General features: G+C 39.0%; 1 protein-coding gene across 3 annotated transcripts; it reads right to left on the bottom strand.

Moving 5' to 3' along the window:
* Nucleotides 1-785: 785 nt before the first annotated feature.
* Nucleotides 786-20,505, bottom strand: stx3a (syntaxin 3A). Of its 3 annotated transcripts, XM_038699086.1 has the most exons (11): nt 20,120-20,499; nt 12,029-12,103; nt 11,789-11,888; nt 11,216-11,290; nt 10,995-11,065; nt 10,680-10,788; nt 10,524-10,597; nt 8,977-9,111; nt 7,033-7,143; nt 5,179-5,282; nt 1,616-4,444 (listed from the first exon to the last, which is right to left on the bottom strand). In XM_038699086.1, the coding sequence occupies exons 1-10, from the start codon at nt 20,147-20,149 to the stop codon at nt 5,196-5,198; spliced, it is 867 nt and encodes a 288-aa protein (XP_038555014.1). In that variant the 5' UTR covers nt 20,150-20,499; the 3' UTR covers nt 1,616-4,444; nt 5,179-5,195. The 3 variants fall into 3 exon arrangements, with proteins under 3 accessions (XP_038555016.1, XP_038555014.1, XP_038555015.1); XM_038699088.1 differs by lacking the exons at nt 5,179-5,282; nt 7,033-7,143 and adding an exon at nt 6,581-6,691 and having other exon boundaries at nt 786-1,633; nt 20,120-20,505; XM_038699087.1 differs by lacking the exon at nt 5,179-5,282 and having other exon boundaries at nt 20,120-20,501.
* Nucleotides 20,506-21,956: the final 1,451 nt, after the last annotated feature.

The raw sequence follows: 21,956 nt of genomic DNA, 5'->3' as shown, positions 1-21,956 counted from the left end.
TATATATACCTATGTCTGGGTTTGGTAAATTATTCCTACCGAATTATTATAATAATTACTTCTTATTTCTATACTTGGCACAAACGCCAGTTGAAGAATGGGATGCCATCCCACAGCAGTGTGTGACCAGGCTGGTGACCAGCATGAGGAAGAGGTGCCAGGCTGTGTATGGTTCTTCCACTGACGCTTGTTAGATCAATTAAATTGCCAATATGTCTTGTTTCTTCAGATTTTAAACCCCCAAACCCCAAACAAGAGTCAACAGCAAAGAAAAGCTGTTTGGCATTGTCAGAGAAGATTTGGCAAATCTTTCATGGGCGCTATTTGCCAAGAAGCATTGTTACAAAAAGAAATGATCTACCAAACGCTAAATTCCCTTCTGGGGGACCAATACAAATCGTTTTATCAAATCTCATCACCGCTCCCCAATCCTGATTATCATTTATCCTCCACACGCCAAGTAGAAAAACGAACGCACCCTTGTGTAGACCCCGCCCCACGGTCCGATGACGGGCCGGGTCTGCCCCCGGTTAGGAAGAAGAGCTAGATGGGGGATGAAACTAGGTCACGGAAGCCTTTGATACACGGATGTTTTATCGTGCATCGCCGTACACTTGCTGTAGCATTCACACAAAGTCAAAGGGGGTCAAATAGCGTGAATCAGGCAAAGGTCTGAAGGTAAAAAGGTGTCGGGTTTCAGAAAGCCTGTCAGAATGGGTCCCTCCATCCTAACAGCGGAGCCATGTTTAAACCTCCCGACGCAGGAAGCGAAGCATACACCAACACTTGGTACAACGCACAGAAATCTTTTATTACATAAGAGGCTTTACTGGGTTGACACACAGCCAGTGAGCACAGCGACAGCCGCTGTTACAGAAAAGACTATCAGTACAAGCATTTCAGCAGCACAGACGCATACAGACAGCACACACAACAAAATCAACCACAGTTTATTAAGATTATGACAAGTCAGAAAATGCTACTTCAGTGGATATTTTTTGACAAGAGCATACTTATGTGTCTGTGCATGATAGGACGTTTGGAGCCTAGACAGCACTAACATCATCTTTTAACTTTAAGTATAAATGAATCCTTGGAAATATTTTCCAGATAATTATAATTTATCTATATCTCCCCTCCACGAGGAGGCAGTAGACTACAGCCGACCAGATTGGTCCACAGTTACTTAAGTCACACACAAAACCATCTGGCTGTGAACAGGCAGACCGAGAAAAATCTACATTTAGGCTATAACACGTTTTTCAAACACTTCATACAGCAAAAACATAATTTAAATTCAAATGATTAATAGAAGGGTAAGTGCATGGGACTGATATGGTTCAATTTATATTTATTTTTTATACTTTATAAGATTTAAAAACAGATTTAGATAATGGGCAGGGTAAAAATAAGGGGACCTCTTCAGGAAATAATCTTTTTCTTGAAACCCTCTTTCCTAGAAACAAAGACAAAAAAGGGACATTAATTCAACATGAAGTGAGAAAGAACAGAAGTGTTACAGGCTGTTACATGTCTTTTACCTGTGTAAAACCTTTTATGAGAAGAAGCTGTAGAGATAGGAGAACACAACAATTCCAATGATGGCACAGCACAATGTGATCATCATCTTTTTCTGCAGATTTAATCAGAAATACAAAGTTGTCAGACAACATCGGTCACTGGAATCAGGCTTTAATTCATGAGTCTACACACAAACGCAGCCAAGCACAATGTGATGACATTTATGTAAGGAGTGACTGAGTTAAAAGGAGAAAAAAGGGTGACAGAGGTTAGAGTGTGTTTGTTTGTGTGTGTGTAAAGAGATAAAAAAGAACAATCTTACCTCCTCTTTGACATTTGTGCACCAATCTTGAAAAACTGTACTTTGCAACAGTCAGTGGTTAACATGCTGTTCCAACAATCTGCTGACAACAGTTACTACCAACGCATAAAAAAACATCCACACAGCTCTCCCATAACATGCAGTCAACAAAAGGTGTGAGGAAAAAAATCAGTTACATATTTCCACCCTGTCACTCTCATAAGGGCGGCAGGGCAGACATGCATGAGATCGCAAGGAAACACTCAACCAGTCATTAAAAAACATAAAATCTTTAATTTCCATTAAAATCACTGGAACCTTAATTTAAGACCGGGTACAACAGCTTCAGTTATTGCAGTCCGTGTTGATGCATCCGTTAGTGGCATAAAGAAAAAGGATTGAATGGAAGCATTGGGATTGAACATTTGGTGGACAGAAGCCAAAAGGGCAGACCGCCTGTTTGGGCCTCTCACTTTCAAGTGCTCCCCACACAACCAGAATCAAAGGCACCATTAAGACTGGTCGAACAGAAAAAGACTTCCTTCAGTAATGGTGGCCCATATAATAATGCAAATGACAATTATTTCTTGACACTAGAAAACACCTAGATGTGGTCAATCGCTGTTTATTATTGATTATCCTTGTATTCACAGCTGGAATCACCTGCTTTAATTGTCACATTAAAGCCACTGGGTGACAACTTGTGCACCGAGGTTCAATACACTTGCCCGTTTAACGCTTTCACTCTACCAAGAAGAAAAGGCCAAATGAAATGATGGTGACCTATCAGAAGTAAACTTAAGTTGCCCATATATTAGGTACAGCTAGTTAAAATGAATTTAGACTAACACAACAGCCCTACAGTAATTCCTAACTTCAATTGGTTTTAGTACGAAGACTATAAAAAACATGAAGGTTATTGTGTTCAGTTTTAGTTGGAACTGTTTCAGATGCGTGTTTTTGACTTCAAGAGCTTTTTGGAGGTTGTACTTAACAGTGCTGCTGAACTCTAAACTCTTGTACTGACAGGTGTTTCTAATATTTTCTTCACCCAGTTTACATCAACGAGGCCAGACTAAATATTAGACACACCTCTTAAGTATAATGCAATACAGTTATGATACAATTCAAAAGCACCACAAACTACTGTCCCCATTAAGTTTACCCAGCATATCTCTTAAGCTGTTTACGCAAAAGCTAACCTTCATGAACAGAGGACGTATTACAGGGCTGCAGATAGCTGTACCTAATAAATTGGCAACCAAGTTGAATGTTTACAATAGAAATATTGTGACCCAAAATATGCCAGGAGAGCAGCCAGTCGGGAAAACCTTACTGTGTGTTAGAGTCCATTTTCACCTCCTACATCCTATATGTGTGACTTCTACACGTCACCAAAAAGTAAATAAATAAAAATGCTACTACCAGTGTCTTTTCAAACCCTTTGGCATTAAAATGTTATGCTTTTACAGCATTTTAACAAGGGAGACAATCATGTCTATAGATGTAAAAAGTCAAGATGGTAAACATTTTAACAGGTTAGTAAAGGTACAAAACAAACATTCTCATGCATTTCTCCCAGTTGCAGTGTTTACATAAATCATTAAGCATGGAACGCATGTTTATCCCCATAGCCTGTCTTCTTTGCTTATCTAAGGTCCATGAAATGCGTTTCCATGAGCACCATCCTTCACATTTAAAATCAATCCGAACCACTGGGCTCTCTAAACTGAAGAATCATAGGTGAGCACACTGATCCTCTTCAGGTTTAAGAACTGAGCCATATTCAGGGCTAGATAGAAAACACACAAAATAGTAAATAGTAAAATTAAAATATCTATTACATGATCATCTGAGCTTAATTACAGAGACGTACTGTGAAATGTGAAAGTACTGGAACTCCCCAAAACCAACAGAACCCCACTACAGTGAGCATACAGTAGCTAGCTTTTCAATCACAAAATGTGTCATGGCTCAAAGGCAAAAACTAAAGATACGTGGGGGGTGATGTGCTTCTATAAAGCTTCACAAGGACTTCCTGGAAAATACATATCAGATGACAAACACTTCCAGGCTGATTCTTTGGCATCGGATGTTGAACAATGAAATGTTTAGTGAACTGGAGTGATGCTTTGATCGGTTATTTTTCAATTCCCTTTCCCCTTTCGCAGCGATACAACAGGTATTATACGTCGTGTCAGCTTCAGTCTCATTTCCTCATTTGCAGCAGAGCATCCTCAAACTGTCAAAACCACTGGAGAGAGTCAAACAGACACTCACCGGACAGGACGGACCGTTCTCATTGGATAAAAGGTCAAAGCGTTTTTAGAATTATCCCATGTCTTGTAGGTCTTCTTTTTCCCCAGAGGTCACATGTAGCACTTGTCTTTGAGTTATTTTTTTTTTAAAATGATGAGGTGTACATCTGCAGGTTAAATATTATATCCATATGGAGTGATCGCTATCAGTTTTTTCTTTGGCAGAGCAGCAGATGGAGGATAGGATGGAGTGGATGATGAATAAACTGACCACACGGCGGTCCTGCTATAGTGTCTGGGTGAGGATGATGATGAGGAGGATGACAACAACCACAGCACAGACCGCACCAATTATGATCATCTTCTACAGAGAGGGAGAAACAGAGGGAGATGAAGGGAGAATAGCGTTAATCACGGGGAACATGAGCACTGAAGTGAGCCCATTGACCAAACACCGGCTTAAACAGTGTGCGACTAATCCTCCGCTAACACTGCTTTGTTTGTTCAGCGTAGGGCTTGACGATATGGCCAAAAAATTATCACAATAAATATCACATCATTATTTTAAAGGTTGATTTTTTTTCTCCTGAGTGAAAGTTGAAGTAACCTGATGTTTAGTTGTGGTTTAAACTCTTCTTTATGGTCAACACTTGAGGCCACAGTTGATCACTTCACAAATCTGAGGTAAAACATTCAAAACAACAACAACAAAAAAAGTCCTTTTTCCTCAACAAAATAAATATCTTCATAGAAAAAGTAAGTTCTAATTCATGTATGATTCAAGTGAATAGAATCAAACATTTATTGAACATTTGTTATATTGTTATTGAAAAAAATTATATTGTGATAATTATTGTTTTATTGTCCAGCCCTAGTTCAGCGGTAACCAGAGGCAAGTGCTGCAAAGTAGAAGAAAACACACACACACACACACACAGGCACTTCAAATACACACAAACACACACCTCAAGTAAGCCCTTTGGATAGAAAGAAAATACACACATAGAGAGCCTGAGGGAAAAGAGCAAACCCTTTTCCAAAGCAAGCTTCTTACCCACACCCATTGTGGCTCAAGAGAGGTTGTTTGCTCTTACTCACCCTTAGCTCTTCTCTTATTATCGCTTCAGTCCCACTGACAACCCGATTATGAGAGCTAGTACGGCCAGCAAGACCAGCACAACCACCACTATTATCACCATTTTCTGTTGGGAACAACCAAGTACACACAGTACCATCAGGAGTTAGGACCGACAATTATAGACTCTACTACTGTATGTTACGTAGTATTTGTATAAGGGAATATGTACAGTACAGTATGTGGCAACAACGGCCGTATCAAATAACAAGAATTCTCTTAGTAGCTTGGTAACTGCACAAACTCTGTGCATCAATCTTGCTGAAGTCTGATAAACCAGTTTTGTATTGGTACAACACTGTTGACTTTATGTTAACCTGTCAATACAAAGGTTTTCTTCACACACATGCGGTAACAAGCCTGAAGCTAAGAAGTCGTTTTTTACAGAACACAGAAAAACAAATAATGATGCAGCAGTCATGAGCCTAAAGCTAAGAAGCCGTTTTTTACACTACACAGACAAAAACAAATAATGATGCAGCAATCATGAGCCTGTAAACACAAAGTTAAAGCTTTTGCAAGTTGAGAAGAAAGGACAGAGAAAGAGTTGAAGCTGTGAGTGAATGTGTGTGTCTGTGTGTGTAAGTAGGACGGGGGTTTGGGTGGGTGGTCTGGGTGCTGGTCAGGTCAAAGCACAGGGGGTCCACAGCCCACAGGGTGGTGGATGCTCAGGAGCAGAGCAGGTGGGAGGGTTAGGGGTCATCACATGTGAGGATCAGGGTCTTCATAGTAGGGATTGTCTTCATGTTGTCAGGCAGGTTTCCCAAGAGCATCTTTGTGTTAAAGAGGAATTCCAGTTCCTTCTACCGTTCATAAACTACCTTGACATTTAGATAAAAACACAAGGGGCTACACAGGTGGAGATGTGTTGTTTTAGCTTGGGTGAATAACAGATCCATGAAGCTATTTATATGATCAAACACTGCACAGTGGAACTGAATATTATAACTCTTTAACACAATCACCATAATAATCATTTTATCTTTCTTTGGAATGACCACAAAGTGAACAATAGCAACACAGCGTTTATGTTGCAAATTAAACAACCAGAAACGTGTGCTTGCATATGTTTGATTGGCCCACTACCAAATTACGCCACATTGCAGTGCAGCAAAAATTGAGCCAAATGGATTGTATTATTTAATCATATTCTAATACAAGGCCAGGCTTGTGAACTTGTATCTGACTTAACCTTTATCCTTTGGCATCCAATTTATTACATTTCATTGGACTATCTCTTCTTTGTACTGCCTGTTAAAGTAAACTAAAACATCCTTAGGATTGTTCTATTGTAAATGATAAAATAAAAACAATTTCTGCTGCTTTTGGGAAACCGGGCCGCCCTTCCTGACTGTAGCCACTCACACGGCGAGCCTCTTGCTGAAACTTTGCAGCTTTCTTAGTGTCCGCTACGGCCCGTTCCACAAAGCCCACTGACTGGTCCATGTTGCTCTCAATCCTTTCAATCATCCCACCCTAACATGGGGCACGGTGTCAGGTGACGAAAAGCATAAGAGAGAGAGAGAGAGAGAGAGAGAGAGAGAGAGAGAGAGAGAGAGAGAGAGAGAGAGAGAGAGAGAGAGAGAGAGAGAGAGAGAGAGAGAGAGAAAACAAAAAGCAAAGCACACAGAATTCAACAGTTGTTTGTGAGATTGTGTCTGCAGGGTGAGGGAGTGTGAGCTGTATGCACACTGTGTGGTTTAACATGTCAAACAGTGCAAAAAAAAAGTGGAACTGTGTGTGGAAAATAAGCAAAATAAAAACAGGAGGAAGAGGTCACAAGCACACTGGTACAGCAGTTCGCTAAATGATATTACCTTTCGTGCTTTGGTCTGGTACCTTACAGCTTTTTTGGTCTGTTCCTTAGCCACTGTTATGTGGTCCACTGACTTGGATACATTCTGCTCTATGTTGTTTACTATGTCACCCTGAAAAAGAACACAACACAACAATCAGTAAGACAAAGAGCAACACATAACTTGCAGAGGAAAAGTTTAAATTAGTTGAAACACATTCAGTAATACATCTGGGGCCTTTGGGTTTTTAGTCCTACGACAGTGGTTCACTTCTTACCGGGGTACATAGACATGGAAACTTACGCTGAATGGCTAACTATGTTCGGATCAGGTTAAGTTTAAGACAAATCAACTCTATAAAAACACACAGCCTACTGACCAATCAGTTCTCTTAGAAAATTACAGATTCCGCACACTTTTATAGGCTATTTTGATGTATGCTGTGATGATGTGTCGATGGTTTTGTATACAGATATCATCCTACAACAGAGACTGAAGCACTACAGACTTGTACTTGCAGTTTTAACACATGAAAGTAAGCTTACTAACATTTCACACTTCTTGTCGCAGCTGTTAAAAGAAATGGTTTCCTTTTTATTTTTATGTTATATATTATGCATATTGTTTGTTATTCAAATTAAGTTAAATTTTTGAATTTGTTTATTATAACATTAGGTTACATTTCTTTCTTATATATTATAGACATTGGTCTTGTAGCGCTCCACTTTTTGCTATTTGTGCACATGTGAGTTTATAGTAAATGTTGAGTCTTCTGACCACTATTGGAGCACTTTTTACAGCATGAATAGTTTTTTCAATTCTTGCTTTATGAAGCTTATTTAGAACAATTTTTGGAACATTTCAGTGTGTTAAATAAAAAAAATCAGATTTTTGAAGTGAGGAGAAGTTCTTGAAAGTGAGTTGAAACCTGAGCTGAAAGAATACGGCTAAAGTCTTCATACACACTGTAAGAACACAAAGCAACACATTCATTTTATATGGCTGTTAACTCTTTTGCTTTTGTAAAATATGACTCTCTGCTGTCAGTAGACTTGTCCATGTTTGCGGTTGGTCATATTTTCATTTTATTTCAATTATTTGTTTATTTGACAGGGACAGTTCACAATAATTAGCAGCAAAAATCTGGGTTGACTTACAAAGTTATGAACCAACTTCATGTAAACCAACTTTCCTGATCGCAATTGCTACAGTACAAGGATGTCCTGGTTATGGTGAACTTGCTTTGTAGCATAGCCTCCTGGTTTCAGATGTATCAGAAATTCACAGATCACTTTTTTGCAGTTTATGGTGATTATATTCCTCCACTGAGACTGAAATGTAACTAAATCATTCATATTTATGTTAGTGCTGAATTTCTTTTTGAAACAAACTTTTTCAAACAAAAAAACAGAAATAAAAAACAAGTTTCCTGGGAAAACAAATCACACAACACAAACAGCAGTAGTGTGGCCCTTACCTCAAAGAAGCCTTTCCCTCAGAAAGCATGGTGCAAGCGGCAAGAAATATGTGGTTAGACTCACGTACGCATATACATACATACAGCGACTGACTGATCAACAATATGTGTTTGTATTCATTCTAATGTGAAGTCTGCTCTGATGTGTACAATGACGCTTTATTAGTGCATCTTACTAAACGCATTCGTGAGTTTTTCCATCAATGTTGGGTGATGAGATGGAGGTGGCAGTGGCAGAGGAGGGTAAAGAGAGAAAAAAAGGCATGGAGCTGGAAAAGAGGAAACAGAGACAGATGCAGATTGATAGTCAGACCACAGCAGAGACAAGATGACAAATAAGTAGGAGGGGGGGAAAATAGTTGAACACAAAGCCAGGAAAGGTTAAGAATGAATGCAAAGAGTGAATAAATGAATGAAACAAAGGAGAAGCTCCGGAAGCAATTGACGTTTCGATGATATGGTGGGCAGGTGGATGTAGAGAACTGTACCTGGCTCTCCACCAGCATGGCGATGTCTACAAACATATCGTGCAGCTCCTTGATGCTACTTTCCAGACGGACGATGTCTTTGTGCCTGGCTTCAATCTCACTCAGGGCTTGTTTAGAGATCCCAGAGTCCACAATCTATGGAGAGGAGAGCTTTACTGTTACCATTCAGGAACAGTGCAGACAAAGAAACATCCCTGGGTCATATTTAGTGTCTCAGCTTTAACTCTTCTGATCAGCGTGGCAGAGACTGGCCATGATCTGGTTTAGTTTAGCATCTTGGCAGAACAGAGCTCACTGACCAAGAAACATTTAAGATATAAATGTTGTAAATGGTGGCTGTGGCTCAGTAGGTAGAATCCAATAACTACAGGGTTGGTGGTTCAACTCCCGGCTCCTTTTGTCCACATGTCAAAGTGTCCTTAAACAAGACAGTGAACTCAAGTTGCTCCCCATGGTCAGGGCCATTGTACTGCATGGTTTCTTGCCACCAGTGATATGTGAGCATATGTGTAAAGTTCTAAAACACCTGCAGTCCATTTACTATATATTAAACAGGGGAACACCAACCGTCTAGTAGGCTCCCACTTCAGATCACTAAACCCAACGAAATGTTTAAATGTGTAGATTAAATTCTTGTATGCAAAACATGTTAATTAATCACTGTGCTACTGTTAGCGTTTATGTAATGTCTGACTTAGAATGTGTGCTATGCAGCTTGGATTCTGTTTTTTATAGTTTGTTCATATGAGAAAATAAATAAATATATTATCATTAAAAAGAAAATAATGGTTGCATTGCAAACATTTTTAGGGTTCACTCCCTAATTTGATTTTATTATAGCACCCAATGCTGTTCAAAAACTCAACACTTTCATATCTGTTAATGTCAAGTTGAGTCATGTGTCCTTGAGCAAGAAATTCTTCCCAAACTACCTCCTCAGCAAAGTAGGCATAGCCAGGCTTTGGTGCCGGTGCATATTTTTCTCAGTTGTTTCAAGCTGCTCAAAAACAACACAATACAGCACTCTCTGTCATGAGGCATCATTTCAACAGGCAGTCTTTGAGCATTTGATGTGGTCTCATTTGTCTGGATAACAATGCAGCTTCCCTGGTCTTTATCTGTCCCCAGTCTTTGTTTTGGAAAGCCTATTGTTTTCTGTTTTCACTGTTCTTATTGTTGTCAAGCCACCTTTACAATTGTGAGTTTGATCCTAGCGCACTTGCCATAGTTGATGTCATGCCACCTTAGGCTACATCCTTTGCCATTCCCTACATTTTCCAGGGGTGAGTTATGTTCCTTCATGCACGACTCTTTTTCTTTTTTTTTACCCATTGGCTGATACAAAAGAGGTTTGGAGCACAAATAGGCACAAGAAAGCAAACTGACAACAGGCCCAAGTCACAAGCTAATCTTTAACCAGCTGATGCAAGCTGTTTTGAGTTTTACTGAGCAACTGCCAAATTAACATTTCAACCACATCATTATCAGTTTCAAGTTGATGTTAGCTTACTGCTGAAAATAGAAGAAATGCACAAACACACACTCACCCCTGCAGTAAACACAGCAGCATTGCCGCTTTCCAGCATCTCCTCCAGTTCATCGTCTGTTGTTGCTTTTCCAGCTGCAAAGAGAAAAAGTTAATGACAAAGACGGCTGTAGGACCATCCCATGACTTCATGGCCATGTATGTGGGAAACACTCACTGATCTCTAGCTGTCTCTGAATACGTCCTTTACTCCTCTCCCTGAAGTCCACCTGGGCTTCATTATACTTTGTCATTACCTCCACAAACTTCCTGGACAGCACTGCATGCTGTTGAGACAACAGGGGAAAGGTAATTAGCATAGAAGTAATCTTCATATAAATGATATATTCAGAACATTGAATTTGACAAAAATTAGAAGATCTCAGATCCTGCAGAATATTAACTAGTAAGTCGCAACATGCAGTACATAGTGTTCACATTCTGCAAAACAAAAGGTTTCCTATGAGACTAACTTCAGACAGACATCATTTACCTGTGATTTACGTATCCGCATGTCAGCCGACACCCTCTCCTGCTCTTCTGACTCCAGATTTCTCTCGATGGCTAGGAAGCAATCCAAATGACTGATTTGTCATCATTGTTTAATTCTTCATTATCATTAAACCCACATAAACATCTCCATTATTCTCACTGACAAGGTCTGTGTTGGTGTGTGCGTGCGTGCGTGCATGCATGTGTTGTAGGCAGACTCACTCTTGAGTTTGTTTCTTGCATTGTTTGCCATCTTCTTTATGTCATTGGTGATTGCCTCCAAGTCATCCTGTGTTTCTGGGAAGTAAGAGAAGTGTGGCAGTAAAATAGCATTAGCAATGTGGTGAGAGAGTCACGCTTGCTGCAAGTACAAATAAACTGGCAATGTTCTCAAATCAATTTAACATTTAAATGATGCTGTGGAAAGATCAGCCGTATTTCGCAATGCTGGCCTCTCTTAAATTGTCAAACCAGTGAAGCTGCATTAATTTACATGTTCATGATGCTGCTTTAAGAAAGTCACGTTGTATAACAAAACGTATATTAAGGATTCACTTTTAAGTGTGGCTTTGTTTTTTGAGTTTCTGATTGCAAAAGTCAGATTTAATTTAGTTTGGGACACAAAAAATGCAAGCAACTGCAGCTTGCAAAGGAGAAACATTAGTAAGGAGTTATGGATAGGTTAGAAAACCATCCTTAATATGATTCTAAGTGAGAAGGGTTTAGTGAATACATTTTGCAGAAGAACAAAGGGCAGGTACAGGAAGAAAAGGGAATTGTGGCAAGGTATCTTACTTTGATCTGATGTGGGGGCAGACAAGATGACCGAGTAAAGCTTTTTGACCTCAGCCACGTTGTTATCAATTTTATCGATACTGTTCCTGATGTCCTCAATCTGAAACACACACACACACCTTAAACCTCAAACGTATGCAAATGACTTACAGTAAGACATTTACAAACACGCATTCCCTCATAAATACAAGTGAAGTAGTAAAAGCCACCACACAATAATGCACTTATAGTGACACTGACCTGACAGAAGAACTCATCCATAAAGGCTGCGTTGTCCACAGCAATCTCCACGTCGTCATCATCTTGATCACACGTCTAACAGGATAAAAGTAAAGGACGTATCAGAGTAGTGCTAGCAGAGTCCCAGCTGGCCAGAGAGATTAGTGTGAAGGCTATAACATATATATACAATAACCAGCAACTACTGACTTGTTTAGGTCAGCAGTCTGCAACCTGCGGGTTCTGGCTCCCTGACAAAAAGTGAATACCTTTTTTTATATTTACATTGGTCTATCATTGTTGTAGGTCCAAAGTCATCCTAGAAGTATTCAACTATAAAAACATGTAGCATATACATCAAATAAAAAAATGTATATACACTTCATCAGCTAAAATGTGCATCATCATACTATATCCTGGCGCTAAACTCAATAGCAGTGTCTTGAGTGGGTAGCCTGTTCTCCTGAGATAGCTATGGATTCAAATCTAAAAAAAATAATATCTCAGAGGAAAACAAAGAATTTAATAGTGTGTGGATAGATATGTATGCTTTCACAACTGCTGGCTTACCAGAATGTTTGATCTGTGATACTTCATAAATGCACCAAAACATTGCAGTGCAAAGTTACATTAAATAGCCAAATAATCATAAATAACCTAGAGGCCTACTGCAGCAACTTTGTGGTAAAACATAGGAAGGAATGGTCATTTAGATCTATTAGTAATGTATTTAAGCTAATTTAAACTAATAGGCTTTGGTAACTGCTTGTAAAGGGCTAAAATATTTTTGCGGCTCCAAACATGTTTTTTTTGAAAGTGGCTCTTTAGATAGTAAAGGTTGTCGACCTCTGGTCTCGGTGGAGAAAAAGTAAAATTTCCTCAGTCACCATCATCTTTTTAAAACATATTTTTCCCATCCTAAATGTGTCTAATCACAGAGTATAGAGCAGGGAGATTTTCCTAAAAATACTATGACTTGATTCTCTTTAAATTATGATTTAATTCTCGATATAGCACACAAATACGTCGGATAGATTTTGAACGTGCAGAATGTTTTGAACATGAGCAGAAAACTTCCTGAAACACAGGAGCTATTAAAGTCCAGGAATTTCTAAATGAATTAACATGAAGCAAGTTATCATGGAATTACCACTGAAATCTTCATATCTGAAAAGAATTCCTGGAAGCCTTATTGCATTACATTTTTATATTTTGAACTGTCACCTGCCACCTGAATTATTATCTTATTCCTTTTACATCAATAAAGACATTTCCACTTAAACTGATGCAGAAAAAGGCAGCAATTCACCAGAATGCAGGCAATGAAGTGTTTAACGCTCAATTTTTTGGGGGGAGAAGCCCCTGCTTAATATGCGTCTCTTCCAATGTTGAAACAAAACTTACGCCCTTGATTAGATGTTTTTTCCAAAGCTCAAAGTATAAAGCAAGGCTCAGGATTACAGGTTCATTCAGATTGTGTTCACCAGTATAGAAACAGAAAAGCAGATGCCTATTTTGTCGAACTCTTTTATATATATATATCGTCTTGTGTTATTTTATATCATGTCTTAATGTCTTTTTAGGTTTTATATAAAGCATCCAAATGCCTGGTTGTTGAAAGGAGTGTGCTCTACTAAACAAACTTGCCTTGCCTTTAAAGAAAAGCAGATAGACTGTGCTTAGCACTAAAACGTGTTTCCTATGACACATGCACCCAGATAAATATACAGGAAAAAATGCACCCTGTGTTGTTAACAATTACAAACACATCCTGTTGAACATACTAACCTGAGGCCAAAACAAGGTTCCCAACCATCTCTGTTTAAAGACAGCATATCAGAGTGTGCCTTTATGTGTTTTGTGCTCCATTTACAAGGCTGGGTGTCAATTACAGTTTCGATACCAGTGCCTATACAGTACCTTCCTACTAAAAGTTTCAGTTGTGATACCAAATTAATACAAAATAATACTTGTTTCAATATGTTATTGACATGTTTTACAACAAACTCAAATTTAACAAATACCAAGAACGATAAAGAGAAAAACAACTTGTAATTTTTCCTCTTCTCAAACTCCATCTTCTTGAACAAACAAAACATAAAAGGTGTTAACTAGTCAGCTTTAGAGGTGCTGGCGGATTTTGTTACCTGTGGGCAGAGCCAGTTACCTATGACACCAAAGCCCTAATCCCAAGTCTTCAAAAACATGGGAACTGAGTCATTCTTTTGAAATGTTTTTCTTTTCAGAGTGGAAAATCCCCAAGAAAACAGAATTTAGACCATAAACAACCACTTACTAATAGAACAGCTTCCTGGTTAGCAGCTTGGCATGATGCATCAGCCAGAAATATAGGTCAGATGCTAATCAGGCTACACGCAATTCATGTTATCAGAAAGCTTCACTCTGCTGAAATCATGTATGTCACGAGGGACAGTCAGTGAACACAGGGCAGTGCCACAGGTTGGCCGCAAAGACCGGTGAGAGACTAACAGGGCCAGGCTCCAGAAACTCAACCTGTTTTCACCTGACTTTTAAGAATCCACAGCTCAAGTACAGTGTAAACAGACATCACAGGGCCATTCTGTGACAGTGTTAGGTGGAGGGAAAAAATAATAATACGCACACAAATAATGAGCGACAAGGGACATTAAGCTCACCCTTCCTTTTAATTACTTCTGCATTTTACAGACCGTGTTTTCACTGAGCACCTAAAGGGTGTTGCTGGACAAACTAAACACGTGGTAGTTTGTTTTTCCTCTTTTGTAATGGCTGACTGAGAGTCTGACGTCTGGACACTTGACTTTCCTGGAGAAAGTCAGCCAGGATCAAAGTCAAGGCATGGAAAATGTTAGGCAACACGCCTGCTGACTTCCCCGCTCTCTGTTACCACCTGACTCGATCGCAGTCCCTAAACTAGTCATCTCAAATATCAATTTTACACTTCATTTACGCTGCAACTATAATGTATCTTTAACTTCAAAAGGGAGTTACACCGTTCCTTTGTTCGTTGTTGGGTTACACAATGCAAAATACAATGAGGCTGAACCATTTATGGAAATCTTATCGAAACTGCAATATGGCCTACAGCAATACTGAAATCGTAGGAGGTGCAATATTTGTTAAAGGAAAAATGTACATCAAAATACTGTTTTAAATTAAAGATTGTTGTGCTGCAGAGACATCCAGGCCCAGACATCATACTCATATTAGGCTCATATTCATAATTTTATGTGGGGGATGTCCCAGAATAAGTTTACGTGGTTTCATTTTCAAAAAAAAAACTACATTCTTGTCATACTGCACATTACTGCAGCACCTCTTTTAACCCCGTGTGTTGAATGCTCTGTTTTAGCTACAGAGTGAAGCATCTGACTTCTATTTGATTTTTGGTGAGTAGCATATGCGCAGCACCTAGTTATGGACTAGGGTCTACTACAGAAGCAGAGTAGGGCGGGTCCTGACAAGTCAGTAACCAGGCTTGGTTCAGCTGTACATGTTCATGAACCAGCTTCGCAACATAGGTTGGAGCTAGAGTTTCAGAGTGGTAATTTATTAATTTGCAAGAACTTTCTCTTTAATACGTAACATTTTAACTGTCAACTGACTTCGGTAGGAGTGTGGGGGCGAGGGGAGGCAGCGGGTGGACGTCTTGTCATTGTGCGCTCTGCAGCTCAGTGTGTTTCGCCACCAATGTTTTCGAGGCAATGCCACACTAGCAAGAAGGTGAGCATTATGATGCACACAGAAAGGTGAACAGAAAGTGTCACAGAAAGGATAGTAAAGAAAAGGATTGACTAAAATCGAGATGTTTTCAGGCAGGTCAGGAGCAGCGTTTTCTGCAGGAGATGGTCACTCCCTTTGGGGTGGACTTTGTGCTTGCAAACTTGTTATATGCACAAAAAAGATCTATAACACAATGAAGTTAAGGGAAAACGGCAAAATGTATAATACAACCTCCAAATTTATGTTTGATACAGCTCCTTGCAAAAATCACACCATAATGATTTAAATATGTTTTTCAATGAAAATTTGAATTTTTATGTATCAGTATCGGTCAAAATAATTCCAATTAGTAATTTTTTCATGTTTAACAGGAATTTGGAGCCATAGCTGCAACAATTAGTCAATTAATGGAGTGGTGGTTGGGTGAAAATTAACCAGCATAATGAATTAATAGCCGTTAGTCATTGTCAAGCAAAACTTTCAGACATTTGATAGCTCAAGCTTCTCAAGTGGGAGCATTTTCTGCTTTTCTTTGTCATATTTAATAGTAAATTTAGTGATTTTGTTTGTTCATTTTGTTGACAGTCAAACAACACAAACCATTTTAATAAATCAGCGGTGGCATCCACAATGGGCGTGTTTTTACTATTTTCAGACATTTTATTAACAAAAGGATTTAAAAAAAATAAGAAAATATGCCCTACTGGGAACTCAAATTTACTGCAACAGCACTTCGTTATGTCTGTTCAAATGTTTTAAATTTTTAGAAGATCTTTAACCTTTTACCCCTCATCTAAAATTTGAATTGCAAATGGAGCCTCGACTATTTGGTTCAGGCTGCTGTAACTAACAACAGTTGTGAACACAGAGTTCCCTGGACACACACAGAGTTACTCATAGAGTATACAGTGGTAGCACTCTGGCTCGCACATTATGCTGCCTCACACAACCTTTCTGCAGTGGCGAGATAAGAACAAGCACTTCCTTCCAGTGTCTCTCATTCAGCAAAAATAAGAGGAAAGGGACCGATGTGTGCAACAAATGCTTCAACAAGCCAAATAGACAAAAGGCCACACACACAGGCACTTGCTTTTATGTAACAACAGTTAGTGATACTGACAGGAACAGTGACTTTACCTAATCCTAGGACTAAACTTGGGGACAGCTGTTACTTTTAGAAGACATGAGACTTGTGCTATCATTTTGGATCAACATATTATTCATAACACATAACCTTTTATTGTTTCTGATCACTACAGGTTGGAAGTTGTTGAATACACAATGCAACCGCTTCACAATTAGTGAATCTCTAAAAGGCGTGTGTGTGCTGTCAAAATAGATTTACATGAACCAGTATTTTACAGCATTTTCTGCAAAACAGTAACAGCCACCCTCTAATCATTGTTTTTTTTAAACATATCCTAGATTTAATGCCACCAAACAAAATCAAGAATAATTCTATAATCTCATGAAGATTGTGCAGTCATAAAACCCTTACAAACACACTGGATAACATTTGCAACAATCGGACATTGAGATTAGAAAAACAGAATACAACATCAGTGCATGAGTGATGCTTAGCCAGCCTGGATGCCAGCTTGTTCCTTTTATTCAAATAACTTCATTATGCTTGTTCTGCATACAAAGCGCCATATGTCATGTTGCATAATTCCCCTCAACAAGGCAACTAGAGAGAGGTTTTACACTGAAGCAGACAGAGTGATCCTCTGCCTAGCTCTCCTAACACACAGTTTCACCAGAGTCCGAACTATAAGACTGTGGTGTAGTGGTGTTTCTGGACAGTCCGAACAAATGTGCAGTGATCAAACGCATGGCTAGAAAAATGAAGCACTGAAAGACACGTGCACTGGCAAGTACAAACAGTGAACTCATCTTATCGGCTTCTGCACTACTACGTCAAAATATATGTGGTGCATATTTTTATACAAGCACCATAACTAACCTGTACAACACATCATGTACAAAACTATATACATACACACAATTCATCAGATTTGAATGAATGTCCAACCCTCCCCTTCACTATCTCCCTTGTGACTCAGTGATCTCAAAGAAACTGGGAGGCGATTAACTGTCAGACTTTGTCTCTGAGGATCATAAATGACAAAACAGTATCAGGACAATGCACTTTACTTGGTGAGTAATAAGAGTAGAATGGAAGGCTTTGAAGGACGAGGGTGTACAAAAGGCCAAACTGAGCTGAAAAGGCAGCCATACTGAGTATAAATAATGTGTTGTAACACTTGTAGAGCTGCAATGATTAGTCGATCGGCAGGAAAACAATCTGCAGCTATTTTGAGTTCCAGCCAGTCATCTGTGGCTTTTGTTCTAATTTCAGTATGTTGAATATCTTTGGAGAGTTGGTCAGACAAAATAAGCAATTTGATCACATCATCTTGGGCTTTGGGAAAATGCGATGGTTATGGTGAGATGTTTTATGATATTTTTATAGACTAAACCATAAATATTTGACGGATTTATCAAAAATAAAACTGTTAGTCGCAGCGTCACGCACTCCGATTTTCCCACGGGATGATTTAGAAAATGAGCTAAGAGCGATCATCACAGCAGCCAGATGGGGACCTGAGGCCAGATTTACAGCAGCATGGTGACAGAAGCCAAAATACTCCATCAGGACTTGTGTTAATGCAATGTTAAAATCTGATATGGGATTTAAAAACTCCATGTGCCACAAAAGAAGCCATGTTAGCTCTGAGACAGGCCTGTAGTACAGAGTGGGAAAACACTGAGCACAGAACTGAAGAGCATACTACTTTGACTGAAAGCACATTTGAAAATGCAATGAGGGGAATGGAACAGAAAGCCTGAATTACAGACAGCTGCTGCCGGGTTAACGTTAACCTTCAGTCTGGCTCATGGTAATGAAATGCAGCAAACACGGATACAGTAACAACTCATTTTTCAAATGGTCAGGGCAAGCAACTGTTTTCAAAGCTTACTAACCAGCAGGCAATAAAAAGCTATAGCATGTGACCATAGCTCCAGGTTAAAATACAAGTCAGCGTTTCTTGTTGCTCTTCTTTGCCAAAATCCAGTACATCATGTGATGTGATCACACCGGTGGACATTCACATGAATGTATACATCCCACCCCACCCCATGCACACACATACACACACCTAACAATAGACAGCCTGGTTTCCTGCCAGCAAGTTAAACATTACATAGGAAACTCAAGGAGGAAAATAAAGGTGTTGGGTGAGTGTGGATAAAGAAGAAAGATAAAGAAAGAGAGAAGTAGAGATTGGAAAAAATAGTGGGACGCAGGCAACCAGGACATGAGAGCAGATCTGAACTGATGACTGTCCCGCTTCACTTGCTATCTGTATTTCCTTTCCCTGAAAAGAAGCTAGCTGTGTGAGATACAAACGGCTGGGGAGGTGGAGGGGGATACCGCAGTTAGCAACTTTAAACACAGCAAATATTTGGCCAGGAGTTTAAGGCGGCTATGGCAACACATCCTTGGGTTTCAATTGGATCAAGGTCTCACCCGCATGTGCAGAGTGTATTCACTGTAATTAACTCAATTTGTAGTGGGGGATTTATAAATGAATGCAATGTGTGTTTCTTTTGCTAATTAATTCTCTGCTGCTATATAAGATTTGTAATCTGACAGTTAAGTACAGAAGGTAGAGAGGATTTTGTTCAGTTCATCAAAACTGTAGATACTGTATCCATTTATCAAAAATTCCTTGTTTACCGTCTAGCAAACCGTCCAAAATCCAAAGATCTTCAATAAATGTTGATATAAAAACGTAAATCCTCACATTTGAGACGCCATGACTAGAATATTTTATAATCTTTACAGATTAATTGTTCATTAATCAACTAATCGAATAATTGACTCATATGTTCAGCTTTAATGGCAATGATTCACCTGTTCTCATTTTCATCTGAGACTGCCTAATGCTAAGGCCGAGTACATTTATTAATATTGGTATACACAAATCTGTCGTTTTATAGGAACAACTTAAATATGCAAGTTTTAATGACATCTGTTAATACTAATAACAATAACAACAATACAGTAAGGCCTATATCTCTCACACTTAATAGTTACTAAATGGCTGCATGTTAAGAAAAGTTACTCTTACCCAGCATCTCCATTTTAAATCAGTTTACAACATACACGTTACCACATCCATCTGTTGTGTCATTACATGGTACTCTATTGGTTCAAATGAATAACGTTAAACGCTTGAGGAAAAATAGAAATTATTAAAAAAAAGAAATGTTCTACTAATGGTAATCTCTCATTTCTGACTTTATAAACGTTGTTCAGAGGGCTATTAAAGTGTACAGAGAGGCACAATTAGGGAAATGTAACGTTTCCTGGACACTACTTACCGCTTTAAGTTGCTCCAATCGGTCCTTCATATTTCAGACGGTTAATTTAACACTTTTACACCAAAGCGACAACAACAATATTGTGAAAAATAGCTCAAAACTAGTCCCAAACTCTGAATTCCTCAGCCAGCTGGCAAGCTAGCTGTCCACCACAAACCCACCGCCAGTAAGAAAATGAATGTAAGTTCTCAAAAGTGCCGACAGGTATCTGAGAAAACGAGTTTTTCTGAAAAGAGTCTTTCCGTCGTTTTTCCATACAATATGGCTGCTGGGTTTAAAACCTGTGTTTTTTCTTTGCTAAATCTCCTCGCCCGGGGGATTAAAACAACAGTTGTGTGCAGCAGTATAATCTGCCTGTCCTCTGGCAAGTAATCATTCTAAAACGCACTTTTCTGGATCACGCATGCGTAAACGACTCCCCTGTCCACTGACTTGGAGCCACGCCCCGAGCCACCTGCACCGATGATACATTCAGGTGTTGTAGGAATAATACCTCTCTTTAACTACTTCGCTGCTTCAAAGTACTTTAGCATTGACCTGCCCAGAGAAAGCAAATGAAAAGGCCTTGATGCTTAATCTGGCATATTGACATGCTGTCTTTTAATGCAATCTACACTGTGCCTGATTAAAAAATACACTATCTTCTCTTGGCGCCTTTTTAAAACTGTCTTATTTACAACAGAGATACAAAAACAGAGTCCAAACTTTTTACAAGACAGAGGGGAATGTTAAATTCACTGAATTCCATTTATTAAAAGTGAAATCAAACTAATCTAAAATATTAAAAGTCTTCTTAGTTGTTGTTGTTGTTTTTTTTGCTCTTCACATGTAATTCAAAATGCTGAAAGCAGGTTGACAACACAAGGTCCACTCTGTAACTGCTGTGGAGCTCATAATCTCTCTTACTCAGCAGATACAGTTATTACAGTCAAAATTGTAATTGTAGCACTTTGCTGGTTTAAGACTTGACATTGGAAACAGCACCTGACAAAACAATCTCACTGCAAGGTCCACTTCCTCAGCTGGAATCTCAAGACTGGTTGGTTGGCATTGAAAGCAGGGTTTGGAGTCAGGCCAGAGATTTGTGGATGTGAAATTTACCTGGAATACCACTGAAAACCACAAAGTACAACATCATGTTAAATACATCTGCACATCACCCGTTGTCTTCTCTTGATCACAACCAATGAGAGGAGGTATTTGGTATGAACAAATTCAGTTTATGAGGAGGAAAGCCTGAGAAGTACATACAGGTAGGTGCTTTAACAGTACAGTCAGCAATGTAAATAAACATTAGAAATTAATAATTGCACAGAGTTGTTTTGAATTTTCAAAGAAGCACTCAACAAACTTTGATAGTTGTGTTAACTTACTTAGCTCATTAATTTTGTCAGTAGGCTAGTTATTATATTAAGTATACATATTCCTAAGCAGGCTCTGAATTAATTTTTTTAATTATCCATAAAGTATGCATTATGGCCAGGCAGAGCTGTCATATTTCCGCTTTTGTAATGTAACCTGAATGCACATACAGTCTATGGGTTAACATGATAGCAGTGATGTGGTTCAGGGCAATATGCCAGGATATGCCGTGCATTTTTAGATTGTAATTTAAATAAACGACATCAACTAGGTTGGTGTTATTTAAGCTTTAAGTTCAGCCAATCAAGAGCAGAGCCACCACTTGTTTTCATAACGATCGGCAAACCGTGGTGCGAACAGGTCAGATGAGATTAGTAATTAGCCTATCTATAGGCCTAATTTTTCCCCCTCTCTTTGTTGTCATGTCGTAGACCTATACGGTAGTTATGCTGTTTCAATGTTGCAGTAAACACCA

Source organism: Micropterus salmoides, unplaced genomic scaffold (genome assembly GCF_014851395.1).
Source record: "Micropterus salmoides isolate LMB-PRFRI ecotype aquatic unplaced genomic scaffold, ASM1485139v1 Ms_hic_scaffold_5, whole genome shotgun sequence".
Lineage (NCBI taxonomy): Eukaryota > Metazoa > Chordata > Actinopteri > Centrarchiformes > Centrarchidae > Micropterus > Micropterus salmoides.
This window is presented reverse-complemented; position numbering and strand designations above follow the sequence as displayed.